The sequence below is a fragment of the Odontesthes bonariensis genome, chromosome 3 (assembly GCF_027942865.1).
Source record: "Odontesthes bonariensis isolate fOdoBon6 chromosome 3, fOdoBon6.hap1, whole genome shotgun sequence".
Classification (NCBI taxonomy): domain Eukaryota; kingdom Metazoa; phylum Chordata; class Actinopteri; order Atheriniformes; family Atherinopsidae; genus Odontesthes; species Odontesthes bonariensis.
Genome location: NC_134508.1, coordinates 42,190,832 through 42,208,762, shown reverse-complemented (window position 1 = coordinate 42,208,762; position 17,931 = coordinate 42,190,832). Strand labels below are relative to the sequence as shown.

The 17,931-nt window shown below is 40.0% G+C and overlaps 1 protein-coding gene across 3 annotated transcripts; it reads right to left on the bottom strand.

Moving 5' to 3' along the window:
* Positions 1-5,595: 5,595 nt before the first annotated feature.
* pdrg1 (p53 and DNA-damage regulated 1) lies at positions 5,596-16,921 on the bottom strand. 3 transcript variants are annotated; one of them, XR_012769528.1, is made up of 7 exons: positions 16,761-16,921; positions 15,700-15,775; positions 15,442-15,516; positions 15,254-15,334; positions 12,248-12,537; positions 7,785-8,001; positions 5,596-6,698 (listed from the first exon to the last, which is right to left on the bottom strand). XR_012769528.1 is itself a non-coding variant. In XM_075461855.1 (5 exons), the coding sequence occupies exons 1-5, from the start codon at positions 16,842-16,844 to the stop codon at positions 12,455-12,457; spliced, it is 399 nt and encodes a 132-aa protein (XP_075317970.1). In that variant the 5' UTR covers positions 16,845-16,921; the 3' UTR covers positions 11,417-12,454. The 3 variants fall into 3 exon arrangements, 1 of the variants encoding a protein (XP_075317970.1); XR_012769527.1 differs by lacking the exon at positions 5,596-6,698 and having other exon boundaries at positions 6,756-8,001; XM_075461855.1 differs by lacking the exons at positions 5,596-6,698; positions 7,785-8,001 and having other exon boundaries at positions 11,417-12,537.
* Positions 16,922-17,931: the final 1,010 nt, after the last annotated feature.

Sequence of the window (17,931 nt, the reverse complement as noted above, 5' to 3'; positions counted from 1 at the left end):
TGCTGTCTGATTCTGAACCACAAAATACAACAATTTGAATGTACGTTAACTGTTATGACTCCCACTGGGTCATAACACTTAATCCAATTTAGTGGGGGTGCTGGAGCCTATCCCAGCTGTCATTGGGCAAGAAGCAGAGTACACCCTGGACAGGTCGCCAGTCCATCACAGGGCCACACAGAGACAAACAAGACACACATCCACACTTACACTCACTCCTAGGAACAATTTACCAATGAACCTAACATGCATTCTTTTGGGTGGTGGGAGGAAACCAGAGTACCCACGCATAAACCCTGAACCCTCTTGCTGTGAGGCAACAGTGCTAACCACCACACCACTGTGCAGCCTGTAGCAACACCTATGTTGTTGGTCTATTCAATTATCCATAAAATAACATGGTCCACTTGTTTGCGACTCCTGTTTCAATTCAGTGTTTATTCAGTTTATTTATTTAGCACCAATTCACAACAGAAGTTATCATGGCACTTAAAGAGAAATTAAACAAGTTTGATGCAGGTCAGATTAAACACAGTCCAATGAAATCTATTCAATTAAGTCCAACTAATTAAAATCCCATTCAATCCAGTTTATTGTAATTGTATTAAAAAAATTTTGAAGTCATTGTATCAAAAGGAAACAAAGATATAAGACTGAATTTTCACTACAATTCCATACCCCATTCTGAGGGTTCAAGGGAGTGACAGGCAACTGTGGAGAGAAAAACCCTGAGCCAGACTCAAGAGCGGTTTATGGTCGGAAACCAGGTCGTCTGCGTGTGTGTCGCAGTTAACGGAGACATGCCCCCCCCCCCTTTCGCAGACACTCTGGTGCACCTCCCCAAAATTGTAACTCACCGCAGACAGTGCCGCAGATATCGTCGCAGGGAGGAGAGAAAGGAGGCCTCTGATTGGTCAACTCTACATCCGCTCTACACTATGCGTATTTCCGGTTTGCTAACCGGCTAATGGTGACGCTAACCGTGCTAACCGTGACGATTCTTTCGCCTCTCTGCCAGCTCCAGTAGTAGCAATATTTCTTCTATTTCTAGATCGATCAGCTGCATGTCAATCAAAGTGCGCATTCGTCCAGTCGCCATTGTTGTTGAATGACCTCCGTAACCGGAAGAGAAACACGCCACCCACCACACCCACAATCCTAGCTTGTTCGTGATTGTCCCTCTTGCGTTGTGGCGTGGAATTAACATAGCGCAGACCGCGCTTCAAAATTGGGCATAAATCAAAAATAACTGCGTCATGTCTGCGTCATGTGTGCGATCGATTAATTTGTGCGCACGCCTGTTGAGAAAGCTGAGAAAGGTAAGTGCGCTGTTTTTGAAATCTCAAAATGTATAATGTCTGTGCTAGCTAATGGTATGGTTAGCCCCTGGGTTGAATTGAATTGTATTGCTACTGACACCACGACCAATTCGGTTAAAAGTATTTTGATACACGTTAAGAGCCTCAGGAAAGGTTAAAAGCTTGCCCGATAGAGCCCGCTTTCATGGAAATCAGCGCAATCGGACAACTTTGCGCAGCGGGCATGAAAGTGTCTCGCGTTTTTCCCTTTGGCCAACTTTCCTTGGTCTCCAACAGATGGGATATGTTTGTAAAAATGCCGGAATTCTCCTTTAAGTCCAGGTTGAAGACACACCTATTTTCAGCTGCATTTGAATAAAGCTCCAAATCTGAAGCTTGAGTTTCAAAACTTAATCATATTTCAACTCCTGATTTTATCTGATTTTATCTATTGTTCTTTTTTCTTTCTTTTTTGTTTAAGATTTAAATCATGCTTTTTATTTCTACTGTTTTAATGTCTCTTTAAAGCACTTTGAATCACCTTGTTGTTGAATTGTGCTGTACAAATAAACTTGCCTTGCCTTGGATTGTTACTCAATTTTATTTTGTGTTCTTTAGGTGCTGATGGCCTAAGGCGGTGTGGGTATCTCCTTTTTCTGTGTCGTGTTTAGCCCTGTACTCCCGGCCATGGGCCTTGTGGCATGTGTGAGGTGACATGACTGGGATGCCCCTGCTCATCCTGAATTGCTAGCCCCACCGCCGGTGGGCCTATCTGCACCCAAGACCTTGTTCTTAATTTGTCACTGTTCCTCACTACTTTTTGCTGTGTTTTTTTACAAGTAAATATTTGCAATTGCAAATGGGATCCTGTCTTAGTGCAATTCCCAGGGTGGCGTTGGCAGACTTCTTCCTATTTGTCTGGCTCAACTTTATATCCCTGAACATAACTATACCCAATCCCACATAACCTAACCAATTACACCTATCCCTCGCCACATAAATGTGACCCAATGTAAAGATGGTGCCAAAAAGTTTAGGAATAAATAAAAAGGCATTGGAGGCTCAACATTTCTTTTTGGAGCCACTGGTACTTCAGCTGGCACACAGACTGCAGGGATGAGTACAAAAGGCATCAAATAAAGGAAAACATCATCAAGTGAGAAACAGCACACACCCAAAGAGCAAACTGGTGACAGATTAAGGTTGATGTTGATAGTAGGGCTTGTTTGGCTTGCTTCATATGACATTGAAGCTAGATAACATCAAAGTAATTATGCGACAAGAAAAACAAGGCTTTCCATCATTGTTTTATTGGCTTTACTGGCTTTTATTGACCATAAGACAGATTTTTTCCAGGTTCGATGGTAATAAGAATGATAATGGTGAGAAACTATATATAGGAAGTAAATTAAGTTGATATGCCCTATTTACCATAAAGTAAAATCTGTCCCTTACTACCATTATGAGGCCTGTATTGCATAGTTATATCATTGTCCTGACATAATGTTGGTCACCAGTAGCTAACATTTTATGTGTTCTATGATCTATTCATACACTAAAGGAGTTATACTAATACTTAATACTCAGAAAGATTGAGGATGTTTCTGAGATCAGATGTTAGTATGTGTGCATATATATATATTTATCTATATAAATAGAGAGATATATATACATAGATATGAGATATATGTATACATTTATGAATATACTTAAAATGATCAGCGACATATTTGTTGCAATCTGCAATAGTAAAGGCAGTATCATTTGTTCATATTCTATTGGATCATTGTTTGAACTCAGTACACCAGTGCAAATTCCAACGATGTAGTGATGCACCAGCTTCCTCGCTGCTACTTTAGTCATTATTGAATTGAGCTGAACGTGCCTGTGTTTTATGACCTCACCCACTGAACAAACACTCTCATTAGTGCTATTTATGATTTGCAATAATGAGCTAATTTGCACAGTTTAGTGCATCTTGGCCTTACAGTCCTGCAACTTTGGATCATTCACTTTAGTTTCAGCAAGGCAGACCTTTTCAGGAAATATAGTTATGTATCATTGATATTACTGCGTACAGTTTGTTCCAGAGACTGTGAACAAAGAAAATAAGAGGGAACCAGAGAACATCTCTGTATGCACCCCACCAGTGGGAAAAGCAGTCCAAGTACCTAAAATCAGCACAGGGGCATACTGCCAGATTAAATATATTTAAGGAAATGATCAATATTAATAAATAATCATATTTTCATGATCAATACATCTGTGAATTTTTTTATTATTAATAAATAACACATTTTAGTAGCCTTACTTTTTTTTATCCTGAGATGTTACTTTTATTTTATATAGCCCTAATTAACATATCCAGGTTTTGTTTTATTAGCAAACTTAGTTGTTACAAGTCGATTTAACAAACCAATCTTGGAGTATTTTTTCTAATAGATAAGCCATGATAGAATTGTCATAAAGACAACAAAGACTGTTTTTCAAAGCCTCTATATCAGGAAGGGGCTGCATCACAACATTGCAAACCTGACACAGTAATGTTTTCACAGTAGAAAGTGAATTCAGATGTCTCGACTTGTTTATCGTGTATTGTGATGGAGCGCCAGAGGTGAGCGCCAGAGCCAGGACTGGCTTCTCTCTGACCTGACAGGATGCAGCAGAGGGAGCTGCTTTGTCAGTGGGAACACTTCCCACCCAACTCACAGAGGAGTGAGCAGGTCAAAAGGAGACAGTTAGTGTGAAAAACAAAAGATTATATGCACACAATCCCTGCTGGTGTCTCATCACGTTGGTCATGTATTTGGTATCCTGGCACCCTTTCGTAGTCAAAGTCAGTCGCTTGTCTTATGTAAAGATTTTCAAGCTAGCTTCTTAATGCAGAGAACATAAAACTTTGATGTGAGTCTGTGTAAGTAAAACCACACATATATAAAATCATGTGGAAAAAAGTGCAGTCTCTTTCGATTCTAAGGTTTTACATAATGGAGCATAAATATCAGGTCTTCAAATTAGGTAAATCCAACCTCATATGAACAACATATGACACATTACACAGTATCATTACTGAACAAAATTAAGCCAAAATTAACAAGGAGTATGTGAAAAAAAAAGTACAACACCAGATTCAATAACTAACAATAGTAACATTACGTATTTGTTTTGTGCATGATGTTATCAGTCTTTGACATCATTGTGAAGGAATTTGGAATTTTTGACTGGACTTGCAACACATTAATTATTTAATTTTTTTTCAGCCATTCTGTGTTTGGTATCATTGCCTTGTGTAATGAATCAGGCAGGTGGCCTCATTTGATTCTATAACACTTTGGTATACAAAGAAGCTCATGGTTGGGTCAGCAAGATGTCCATATCCTGTGCCTGCAAATCACAAACCATCCAAGTATTTCTGACAGTGACCTGTGGTTAGATCATTCAACTCCACTTTCTATCAACTTTGTCCACAACTATGTTGACTGGTTAGGGAGATAAAGAAGTAGCAAACAGAAAACATTTTTGGGGCACATAAAGAAGTCATTGTGTGGAGTTATTGCTGTAGGCAGGAATGCTCTCCTGTATTGCTCTTATTTGCAGAGGAGCTGAAGAAGCCTCTGAATAAACACACTTTGTTGTTTGATCAGTAAATCAAAATCAAATCAAATCAAATCAAATTTATTTATATAGCACATTTCATGTACAAAAAATTCAAAGTGCTTTACACAAAATAAAAGCATTGCAGCAGGGAGTGGAAGAAGCATTAAAAATACATAAAAGAATATAAAGAGAAACAAATAAAATAATTTAAACGAATTTAAAAACAAGCAACAGTCAAGATAAGTTAAGATAGCGTGCAGATTTCATGCATAGACACATGAGAAAAGAAATGTTTTTAACCTGGATTTAAAAATGTCTACATTTGGTGAAAGTTTAATCTCCACTGGCAGTTTGTTCCACTTGTTTGCAGCATAACAGCTAAATGCTGCTTCTCCATGTTTAGTCTGGACTCTGGACTGGACCAGCTGACCTGAGTCCTTGGATCTAAGAGCTCAATATGCAATATTGTCCATTTTATTTAGAAACTTGTGCAGCTTTCTATGCACAATCAACTCCAAGGGCTCCACAGCAGTCCCCAGCACAGAGCCAGCCTTTTTACTGCTTAGTTCAGTTACTTTGGGCTGCTGGCTCTGATGTGCTGCCCCAACAGATGGCTATAAAGCAGATTACACTCTCCAACACTGACTTATTATAGTGACCTATCAACAGATCTGGGTGGAATAAATAGCAAGTCAAGATATTTCATGTTTTGTATCAACTTTATTTCTTATATACATCTTTCTTTTTCGTTCCATTTCAGCCAAGCAACACATTCCAAAAAAAGAGATGTGACATTAAAGCTTTTTATACTTTGTAGTGATGGTATTCCTTCTCACAACATTGAAGACATTCTGGCATTTTTTTTCCAAAAACTTCTGGTACATTGTGTGAAGTAGTACTGTCTAAGTGATCAGAGATGTCAAGTGTCGTTCCTAAACTTACGCCCTCGCTCTTTATGCAGTGAATTGTCCAATTCTAATCTTGTGAAAGGGTTTGGTTTGGTTTTATATAAGTAAACTCGGAAATTAAGCTTAGTTGTATTCTTATGTTTATACACCAGTTTAGTGTAGCTGTGGTGGCAGAGACTACTAATTAAAAACAAGTGTCTACATGTAAGTTCTCTCTTAGACCCAAGTGTTTTGTAATATTCATCCTTGTACATTCAAGGTGATTGAGATGTTTTTTTAACTCCCTTCAAACAGTCTATAATATCTTAAGAAAGGTTTTGAAAGACATGGTTTGACATCACAGAATTAAGGTCTGTCCCTGTGGCTTGGAATTGGAAAAACAGTGTAAGGTAACATTAGCATACAGATTCTTTCCAGATTAAGATAAGTCTTAATGTCTCTCAGGAGGAGCCATATGTTTTATTTTTGTCAATGAGCATTAAATATAGGCAGATCAGTCTGCATTGATGGAGGGGAGATAGAGACTGTCCAGACCTGCAAATACCTGGGGGTGGTGCTGGATAATAAACTGGAGTGGTCTGCCAACATAGACGCCGTGTACAGGAGGGGCCAGAGCCGTCTCTTTTTCCTGAGACGGCTCAGGTCCTTCAATGTCTGCAGTGATATGATGTGCATGTTTTATCACACTATCACTGAGAGTGCACTGTTCTATGCTGCTGTCTGCTGGGGGAGTTGTACTACAGACAGAAACTGTAGGCGCCTGGACAAACTGGTGAAAAAGGCTGGTTCTGTTGTAGGCAGAAGGCTGGACCCTCTCAGTGCTGTGGTGGAGCAACGGATGAGGAGGAAGTTAGATTCTGTGATGGAGAACAATAAACATCCTCTCCACAGCATCCTGCAGGACAGAGGAGCAGCTGCAGTGAGAGGCTCATCTCTCTGCGCTGTAGGACTGAGAGGTTCAGGAGGTCCTTTGTCCCCACAGCCAGAAGGCTTTATAACAGGGACTGCTGAGTTCTTCTCAAATTGATTGATTGATTTTTATTTATTTGTTTATTTTGCCATTTAGTCATTTATTATTATTTAGTTAGTAGTAGTATTATTATTGTTGTTTTATTGTTGTTAATTCAATCATTGTAAATATTTGAAAAAATGTTGAGCTACTTGACGAATTTGAATTTCCCCCATTGGGGGATAAATAAAGTATTTTTCTATTCTATTCTATTCTATCAAACATTCTGTTGGGAGCAAAAGACTTGAAACCCAACACCAGACGCAACTGAGAGGGTATACAAAATAACAGAATAGGATTACAGTTGGTTAGAACAATTAGATTTACATGTCCATAGTTTACTAAGGTGGCCAGCAGTAGGAAATCAGAAACCTTCCTCTTGTGTGGACATAACCCACTGGGACAATGACAGGGTTAGATGCATGATAAGCAAGTGATGAGTCATTAGTGTGCTAAGATTATCAACCCACGAGCATACCTACTGGCTTGGTTGGCCTTTTAGCATATTAATTCTAGTTACTTATACACCAAAGATAGCATCTACCATGATAAGGCTAGCAACCAATTCAGCCTGCAACTTTTCCTGCTAATATCTTAGCCAGATTAGCCAAAGAATTGGATTCTTTTGTAATCTCTTGGTGAATTGAAACTACAGTTGGTAAATTACCACCACAATTACAGATTGTCAGAGTGCGGGAATTTGAATATATCTTTAATACACAACATGGTAAGCTTGAATATTAACTCAATTTATCAGTTGCCTTTTTTATACAGATGATATCTTCCCTAAGATTCCCCAAATACACCATGGCTGCTTATAATTATAATTTTTATCGATTTGAATTGAATTGAATAATACTTTGGGAGCCACTTTGGGAAAACATTCCACAGAACAAAAAATAAATGATACTTATCTCTCATTAATCCTTTTGACAAAAGTCACTGTGTGGAGGTACTATGGGCAAAAATTACCTGTAACATTCTTTGTTGCAGTGGAACTGAAGAAACCTCTGACTGAACACACTTTGGGTTTTTTTTTTTTATCATCGTGCTATGTAGAGGGTGAGCACTGTTGTCTATTATGTTGACCAGCTTTTGCAAGATTCTTCTTTGCATAATCAGTTCATGCAGCTCCAGAGCATTCCCCAGCAAAGGACCAGTTTTGTCTATCAGTTTGTTTTTGAAGATCCTAACAGGAAAGAAAAATGTTAAAATAAGCAATAGTACAATCTACAACTTGTCAAAAGTTTAGACATAAGTCAGTGTGCATTAGGAATCCAAACTAGCCTGGGAATTCCCATGCTGCTTTGCGCTCGATTTCATTCTCACTGCAAAGTCAGCCTGGAAACCACCGCCCTTATTTTTGCCAGAGTTTGGGAACCAATCACAGAACGGGGGGGCAGCAAGACGATGACGACGTCTATGCTACACCGAAGCTTGTAGAGTGTTAATCCAACATGGCAGCGGACACAACGTTACCGTTCAATGCAGCCTTAGAAAGTGTTTCGGAGTAGATTCACCCTGGGGTCATTTGAACCGTGACATCCAGCCAAGTAGCACACCCGAAGTTTTTCCGATATTGGCTGAACATCAGCTGAGTTACTGAGTTATCCCGAATAGCTTAGTACAAGCGCTAACGGACCCTGGCAGTATCTCCAAAATTACCACACTAAAATCACATGTCATGAAACCAAACTTCTACAGTAGTACAAATATGGTCTGTACTCACAAAACGATGCATTTGGAAGTTTGTACATAGTCCAGGAGATTATTATTATCATCAACACAAGCCTGATAGCTTTTCTGCTGCTAAAGCTTCGTTGACGTCACTTCTGGGAGCTGGGAGCTTCAAAGTAAGATGAGGGTTGAGCCACTACTGTAGACAACAAAGCAAGGCTGCTCAATTTCTCCATTATTAAAATAAATTCACAACTCTACAACATAAAAATTCATGTAGAATATAGCATATAGGCCTACTTTGTTGTCAATTTAAGTAGCTTAGAGCGCAAGTTTACTTTTATTTTCCATTTTTTTCTTCTTCCTTGTCAAATTTCTGTCGTCATCTGGTATAAGTGATACAATTGGCTATGAATCGCGCGCAAAGCAGCATGGGAAATACCTGACGTCATTTGATAGACATTCGTAGCGCCCAATAAACGGCTCTAGGCGTTCGTAAACCACGCCTCAAATACGAGAAAATGCACACCTAGTTCCCAGACCACCATCTCATCGAGATTGTGGACGCGTCAGCCAGGCTAAATCCAAACTAGAATATGAGTCAAATGTATGTAGGATGACCTAGAACTATTTATATAGAGTAGATATAGAATAAGAAAGAGGCATGAAGGAAACTAAGGCATGAAAAATGTGCAATTCATCTTCTTATCCCTCCTCCATTTTCCTGCCTGTGAGCCACAAATTAAAGCTATGGTAGGTAATCCTAGAGAGCTAGCAAGAGAGCTAGCAAGATTCGAAAGTGGCCCCTCCTCTAAGCTCCCCCGCCCCCCCTCCCCCTCCCCCTCCCCCTCCCCCTCCCCCTCCCCATTCCGTCAGTGCTTCATCCAAAGCCGGTGAAACCGCGTGCGCACACGGAGCAGGGAGCCGACAGAGGGGGGCGTAGGCAGAAAGCAGAGGCATCTGATTGGTTTTTTGTAGGCGCTCCAATCCGAGATCAGTCAGCTTTTTCTCAGTCCTGCAGCTGCCACAGAGGTCTGATTATTTTCGTCCCTTTTTCTAAATACATCTTGTATAGATTTCTCTCAGGATAGACGGACCATTTCACCCAGTATTACAAAATGTGTTTCTGAACAGGATTACCAACCATGTCTTTAATTTCAGTAACACAGTTTAAAAGATATGTCAACTCCTTAAAGACACTCAGAGGAGAAATGCACCTGCTGCATCTTGCTGTGATGTGATAATGCTAACCACCACACCACCATGCAGCCCGCACATTATCTCACACTGTTGATTTTAAAGAAAATATATACATTACTACAGACACACCCAATGCTCATTTGATGGAAATAAAAGGTGGCTGCTGATACTGTGTGTTACATGTCATAATTAATTGTCACAGGTTTAAAATGATGGTTCTTGCGCAAGAGTGTGTCATTTTTTATAAATGCTAGTAAAATCAGTTCCCCTCTCCTCATGTCTGCCCACCTTTTCTATGCTCACATCTCTGGTGGGAAACATTCAAGGAGAAATGCAAGGGTAAGGGTGTACAAATCGGCAAAAAGGGGACATTTACTGAAGTCAATAATCTATGTACTTGAAATGAGCACTTAGGCCTAAATTTTGTCTAAACCACATGATTATGTGCTTCATGTTTCACATTACGGTGGCTTTTTTTTTTTTTTTCCAAATCACACCCATGCGTTTTAAAATTCTGAAGAGGTTTTAGTTTGCTCCCGTTTCCTTTAGTTTCAGCACATTGAGTTCACAAGACAAATGAGAAAAGCAAGAAGTATTGTAGTAATGTTGTAATAGCCAACTAATGGTCACTTAAGTTTTATTTTAAATCAACACATGAATCCCACATATGTCAAAATAAGTATATCTGCCAAACAAAAGAAATTTGACCCTTTCACTCGTTTCCTCCAGGTTCAACTGCACATTTACCTCAGTACGGTTACCACACTCAATAAACTGCCAGTAACTTCTCAGAAATCATCTCTCTTACTCTGCACTGAGATGACATGGGAATGCCAACTAAATGAGATATTTTCTCTTGAATGTCATTAATCCACTCAGTCCCGCAGCACGAACTATTGCCACACACACATAGTTAATATGCCAAGGAAAACTCAACCTCTTCTCATGGCTAGTGTCAAGTTTGTAATATTGAATTAAATACCAAATTAATTCAAGTCCTTCCCCAGAGATGTGTTACACAGCTTGTTAACTGAAAATGTTGCAATACTATCAGTGCTTTCTGGCAGAGGTGAGGGTCCCTGACCCGCAAACTGTGATTAACATCCACATACCTAAGGTGTCATAAGATTCGGAGATTTGCCATTTGGTACAGCTTCATTATATATTGTCAAGCCTTCTATAATTACACATTGGTAATAAATTTCTTTTTCAAGGAGTGTGAAACATTTAGTTCTTGCAGGCAAGTGAAGGTAAACAAGACAGTTTGTATATTCAATCATCGCCTTAAGAACATCAGTGTGTCACTCCTGTTTCATGGCACTGTTGCGTGTCTCGTTTCGGCATATTTGTCTAACTTTTGAGACGACTGGCAAGTTCCCATCCTTTGACTCATAAATTCATCACTTAGGTCTGGTTTCAGGTCTGACTGGAGTTGCACGCAACCAAAGTTTAAAGAGAGAGTGAACTCAAAAATACCACCACTTCCACAACACACACAGTCATAACTACTGTATAGTTGGCCCTCCCTTTCCCTTATTGCCTCTGGCTAAATCATGTCAGCATGTTAGACAGCTGAATTATACTGCAATACTACTATTAATCCGTCCACTCCCCCTCAGGACAACACACTAGTTATTCATCACCTCAGATTGTGACTGAGGCTGTATGGTATGTTCCAGGAAAAGACAAAAAAAAAAATGTAGCCAAGACAGTTCAGAACAACAAGCTTCTAATATAAATACATTTATTCAAAGACTGACAAATGGGGGGGAAAAAAGGTACAAAATGACGTAATAAAATTCCTGAAGGACCATTTTTTTCCCCCAAAATTCTGTCTAATATGTTTTTTAATATACGCAAAATATAGCAGGACATAAACACATGGGAATTGTGCAGCCCAGCAGTGACAACAGGCTGTCTCTCTGCTACATGCCTGCACTACACTGCCACCTTCTGACCGAGAACCAAAAGCAAAACCTGATTTAACTTGTGCAGATACTTCATGCCATGTAGTCCCTCGGTTTGACAATTATTTAAAGAGAGATGATTCATAATTCCCAGCTAATTTTCAAAAATCTAGTCCTCACTTCTACAGAGAGCTGACGCTTAGCTTGCACCCAGGGCTTACATAGAACTGCATTTCCTACAGACAGACAGAATGCTGCATCACCAACCGGGGTCACAAATCCAAACAATAGTATTAATATAAAACTAGAGATTAATTAACGAGTGCAAGCGACCTTATAACCATCTGTGTTTGCTGCCTTGTTAGATATGTTGCATTCACAGCTCTCAGAATTACTTTACAGAGTATGATATTAGAATTCTGTAAACAATGGCTGGAGGTTTGAAAATAGTCTGATAAACCAAAAAAAACAACACATTACAGCACATATTGCAAAATTTTTTTGGTTACAACTTGTGAAATTCAGAAACACACTTGTAGGGTTGGGTAGCACCAAGCTGGTAAGGTCACACACGATGTGCGGCTGGTAGAGGCCCCACATGGCACAACATCAGTAATACTCTGTAAACAGAACAGCTTTGATCATACTCACCTTATACAGATGCTACTTCCAGAATGCTCACCACGATGTCGGCCAGTAAATCTTATCACAATGTAAAACCTTTTTTTTTTATATATTCCTTGAATTGGACAAAAGTGGCAGTGTTGTACGTCAATGGGACGGGAACTATTCAAAAACCAAGATCAGACTTGTGCCATTTGTTCTTAATATACTCAAAGGTGGGAAGGAGTTTGCAGGTCATCTCTTCATAAGGCTGTTAATAGCTTTGATTTCATCAGTGGATAGCGGAGAAAGATTGTAGCCTCTCAGCTCAGGTTTTCCTGCATTTGAAAAGAAAAACATGCATCATGGTCCCTCTCACACAACTTCATGGATGATATCAAACTAACACGTGGTAAGCAGACATTAGCAACTAAATTACAACTAAATCAATTCAACTCACACTGACTGTTATTGTAAATTAAGTAAATAGCATGATGGATTTTCCCTTTTCACTGCTATACTAGAGGAATAATTATCGCAATAAAACCACTCCCTGTTTGTTCCTCCAAGTCTAAGCAGCACTGCAGCTCATTACACGGGGCTCAGTTTCCTCTCCTGCTTCCAACAACAAACTACTGGGAGACATTCAGAGTGACATTCAACAATGCATCAGCAACAATCTGTGAAACAAAAGGTTACTTTAGAGCACCAGAACAGACCGTCCTATTATGAGTGCAGAAATATAACCCATGAGATGACATCTGAACTTTTATGGGTCAAAAAACGAGGGCCCTTCGGACAATAAATAAAATGAGCTACAAGTGATTATGGTGATCTGTTTCTGCTCTATCAGTCTGAGATTTACATCAATCTCCCTGTGTCATGACAAAAAAAGCCATTTCAATTGAAAACAAAAAAATTATTAAAACAAACACAGACTGTGGCAAAATGATTGTCAAGTAACAATATCCATTTGTCTCATTTTTAAATTTCAAACTGTTTATTTGTTTTCTTGAACCTAAACCTGGCGTTGGCTTCATACATCACCAACCAGGAGCTTTGCTCTAAATAAATAACCTACATTCCTGCCATCGCCCCATACTGTAGGAGCCTAATTAAACTGACTACTTAGATTCAGTACCAAAGCAAACAAGCACATTTCCTCAAGACGGGCAGATGAGACCACATCTGTGTATACCCATGTGACTCAGTGTTGAAAGTAGGGCTGCACGATAATGGCCAAAATGATTATCACATTTATTTTGAGCAATATTGATATCACGATTAATTATCACGATTATTTGTTGATTTTAACCAAAACAAATTTTATTGTCACATAGGCTTATTATAACTGCTTTCACATCCATATTGTGCTACATTCCTGGTAAGTGGCTAAAGAGGGTCGTTGTGTTGCTTTGTGGCGCCAACACAACCGTACGGCACTCTTTGCATATCACCTTTTCTTGTGTTGCGTCACTCGCCTTGAACCCAAAATGCTTCCACACAATGGATGACGATCCGGTTCTCGGGACAAGCTCCTCGGCCTCGCCCTCTGCCACGTTAGACATTTTTTGTTTTCTCTGTTAAGATTGTTTATAGCTTATAAGACCGACTGCTACCTGTTGTGGTATGTGCGCCATGTTACTTTGTCCTCTGTAACTAGTGTCTTCATCTAGAAACTAAACTGTGCGGTGCAGGGAGCAACTCTGATTGGCTCATGGAGGCATGTGATCAGACAGTGGAGCGCTAGAGTGGCTTTTAAAAAAAACACCAGAGAGGGTTAAAGCGGAGGATCTTTGAAAACACCTTTAATATGGAGCGTTCTGTGGACGGAACGACGCATTTTAAATATCGCTCGATCACGCGAATTTGATCGCGGAAAGCCAATATCGTTATCGTGATTAAATTCGATATATTGTGCAGCCCTAGTTGAAAGCTTTAAAAGTCTCTGCTGCCTCAGAGAAACTTCACATGATTTGAAAGTTTTGACATATTGTCACATGAAACACGTGATTCCACAGTGGCACTTGGCCTAAGCTAAACCAGTTTTAACGGTGTTTACTGCTCGGAAGCAGGGGACTGCTCGGTCTGCACTTCGGTCTGCACGGTTTATACTTTGAAGCAGGCGCTGCTGTCGGCAGGCGGCAGCACGCAGTGATACGAAGGGAGAGAAAGTAGCGCCAAGCGATTGTGAGATCTGACCTTTTCCTGGAAAACGATTTTGTGATGCAAATGTATTACTCTTTTGAACGCATATTGTTTTGAGAAGCAAAACGCTTTAGTTTTTAAACCCCAGCCAACTAGCCGGACTACTTTCGTCAACACCAAAACCAGGCCGGAACTCGGCTCACAGGACGCAGCAGGGGGTAAGGAAATGTTCATAAACGATGTTGCTGATATGGGATGTCATACAGCTTCATGTCAAAAGAGGCGAACTATCCCTTTAAGCACACTGACATTTTGTTTGGTATCTAGTCTATTTATACTGATATTACTCAAATGGCAGCCCACTTCACAGTTCCCTATTATTAATCCAGTTCTTTCAAACAAAAGTATCTGAAACTAAAACAGCTGCTGTAGTTCTGATTCAGACTTGTAGGGCTGCTTTTAGTTTTTACTGACCACTAGATGTCCCTGTTCACACCCATTCAGGACTTGAAGCTTTTGGTCCTTTCACAAGTTTCTTGTGTTTACCTTGAATTAATTTGGCTTATAGTCAAAATGTATCCGATATGTTCAGCATTGCAACTGAGTTCAGATCCCCATAAAAATGCTGTTATTCAAATATCAGAAGTGTAGTACCTTAAGATAAAATGCTGGTGACATGAACAAAACAACTGGGAACAAAGGATGGAAATGAGATATTTATGTTTCCAGCTGTTGTGATATAGGTAATGGTTTGTAATTCTGCAAAATGGCTGAAGTCCACTCAAATAATTGCATTCAAGCAGGTATGTAATAATTACAACTTCATAGAGCCAATAAAAACACCAAACTCCTTCACATTTGCAGACAGGAAATGGCCAAGTGAATTCAGAGGAATGCGCTGAATACCTTGTATCTCATTGAGATGATTGACTTTTGCTTTTAATCCTTTGCGGAGGTCGTTTATCTCCTTATCCAGCTGCTCCTGGTCTACACACGAGAAACACAGATACACAGTGTTTACCATATTAAGCAAAACCATTTATAGAAAAGAAATGATCTAACATAGTAGAATTTTATTATCTCTAAATGTTTACCTTTCTGAATCATCTCGCTTGTCTTTGATTTGGGAAATTTGATGAACATGTTCCCAAAGCACACCTTTACTTTCTCTGCAAGCAACAGCAGCAGTAAACATCAATAGTACGGCAATATTTATGTACAATACCGTAACTATACACCTGACTGCATATGTGTCTTTTGCACAGTAAGTCATGAGTGCTCACAAGAAACTCTAGAAAACACCCAATCCTTTTCTCTTCTGAGACGACACACTGCCATGAAGGATAACTCACCTGAATCTGACATCTCATGTTTCATTGCGCTCAGTGCCTCCCTGTTTCTGTTTCTCTTTGAGTCCAGGTCTACGATCTGAAACACAAACAGACCAGCTTAGTTCGTCACAATATTCATTAGGTCATACTGCAGCATCTCATGAATAACTCATCAGACCATATGGAAAAGTTTTCACAAGTTTACATACATTTTAACGAGAGAAAAAAAGCTGTTTCGCCATTTACGCCAAAGTTTTTGCAGACATTGCAACTCTTGATGTGAATGTCTCATACATAAAAGTATCTCAAAGTTTTATTTTGAATATCTTGAGGGTCATTTATCAAATAGATAGCTCATATCTGGTCAGATGGCTGTGAAGTACTTCACAGCAGTGCATAACACTATATTTCACTTCAGTGAGAAAAAGCACTGGACTGCAGGTCAGCCCAGAACTGACTGAAGACTCTGCTTGTATCCTCACATTTTTGCACATAACTTTTAACACCAGGAAATATTGTACATTTAAGCCGCTCTCTAAAACCAATCTATCCTGTCCTCGCACTCTGTCCTGATCTTTTGAGCTCAACATTTGGAGATGTAAAACATGTTCCAACCATCTTCAAACTGTCCCTGCTTAGAAGACAAAGAATGTTGTTGAACAATGTTTTTTTTATTATTATTTCCTGTTGATATTTAGTTTATTTTGTAAACTAAAAAAAAATTGTAATTTAAAAACAAAAAAACAAAACGTAATGTCAAGTAGTTTTACTAAAGCAAACCAAAGAGTCTTTCATATGTCTAAGTTATGCTATGTTGTGTTGCATTTTTTCGCCGATTTTCTGTAGTCACGTTTTACTAGAAGCAAACAGCGGAAGAGCAGTGTTATATCAGGGCTATTTGTAACTGAAGCTGGCCGACAACCTACAACATTAACATAAGTAGTCGCTAGTTAAATGTTAAGCACATCGACTGTATACCTCGCCACCTAGCTTAGCAGCTAACGTTAGCTCCCTGCGCTGACTGCAGTGTGCCACTGCTTTGCATAGAGTGAATCATTGCTATAATCTGCATCTGAATTAACCTGCTGTTTAGTGGTTAGAACATCCTCAGCTGCCTCTTCAACTTCTGTCAAATATTCTAAGACACGTTGGGAGTCAGCGTCCATGTTAGCGGTGTAGCTACAAAAATACGTCCGATGTGAAACAGCGAATAGAAACAGAACAGTCCACTCAGCTTCTTCTTTTTCGTTCTACTTGCGGGTAGCAACCAGCTTCAAGATGCATTAGCGCCACCTTCTGTATTGGAGTGTGAACCAGAGTTCGCCACTTGAGAAAACACATCAGAGTTGTCCTGCTGGTTCCGGATCTGTGGAGGCTGGGGGGCTGCTGGCCCCCGGATGTGTCCACTGCGCCACACCCCAGCGGAGTTGGGGGAGGGGTGCGTGTGCTGTGCGAGTGTGTGTGGATGTGTGTTTATTCATTTTTTATTATTAGTAGTAGTTTTTTATTTATTTTTTTTTTCCTTATCTGATTTATGTGGTGACTGGGTCTGGGACTTGCTGTTCTCTGGCCTGCTTGTGCTGTTCCTGATGGGGGGAGGAGGTATTGCCTCTCCCCGCTGTTTGCGGCTTCACCCATCGGTGGGCACGTCTTGACTCCCGGGGCCCTTGGCCGCTTGGCTGTCTGGGCCGCCTGGCCCTCTCGGGTATTGGATGGGGCCTCTGTCGGGGGTTTCCAGCGCACGGCCCGTGTCTGGGTGGCGGGGGCCTGGCGGGGCCAGTAGGCTGTCGCCTCTGGTCACCGGGAGACCTCTGCCCTATGCTTGTGGGGGCTTCCTCTGCTGTCTTCTGGGTGGATGCGTGGTTGTCCCTGCATTGGGCTTTCCGGGTTCTGTGCTAATTTAGTTGAAAGCTCAATTGTTACAGTACCGCAAGTGGGCCTACCTTGTTGCAAGACTGCAAAATGTACTTTATTGAGAACACTGTCATAGCCATAGTATGTGATCATGCAAAGAATGATTAGAAAAAATTAGGTAGATGGTACCACATCTTTATACACAGTATCTTAGAAATCTTGTAAAACGTTGATAGATCATTCTTATATCTATCAATTAAAAAAGTATCATTTGTAGGATTAGAAAATATATAAACAACAAATTGTCTAGCAAATATTTCAGGTGTTGAAATTATGATAGTTTGGGAGAATATTGTACTTGATTGATTAAATTATTGATAGAATACTGGACATTTGACA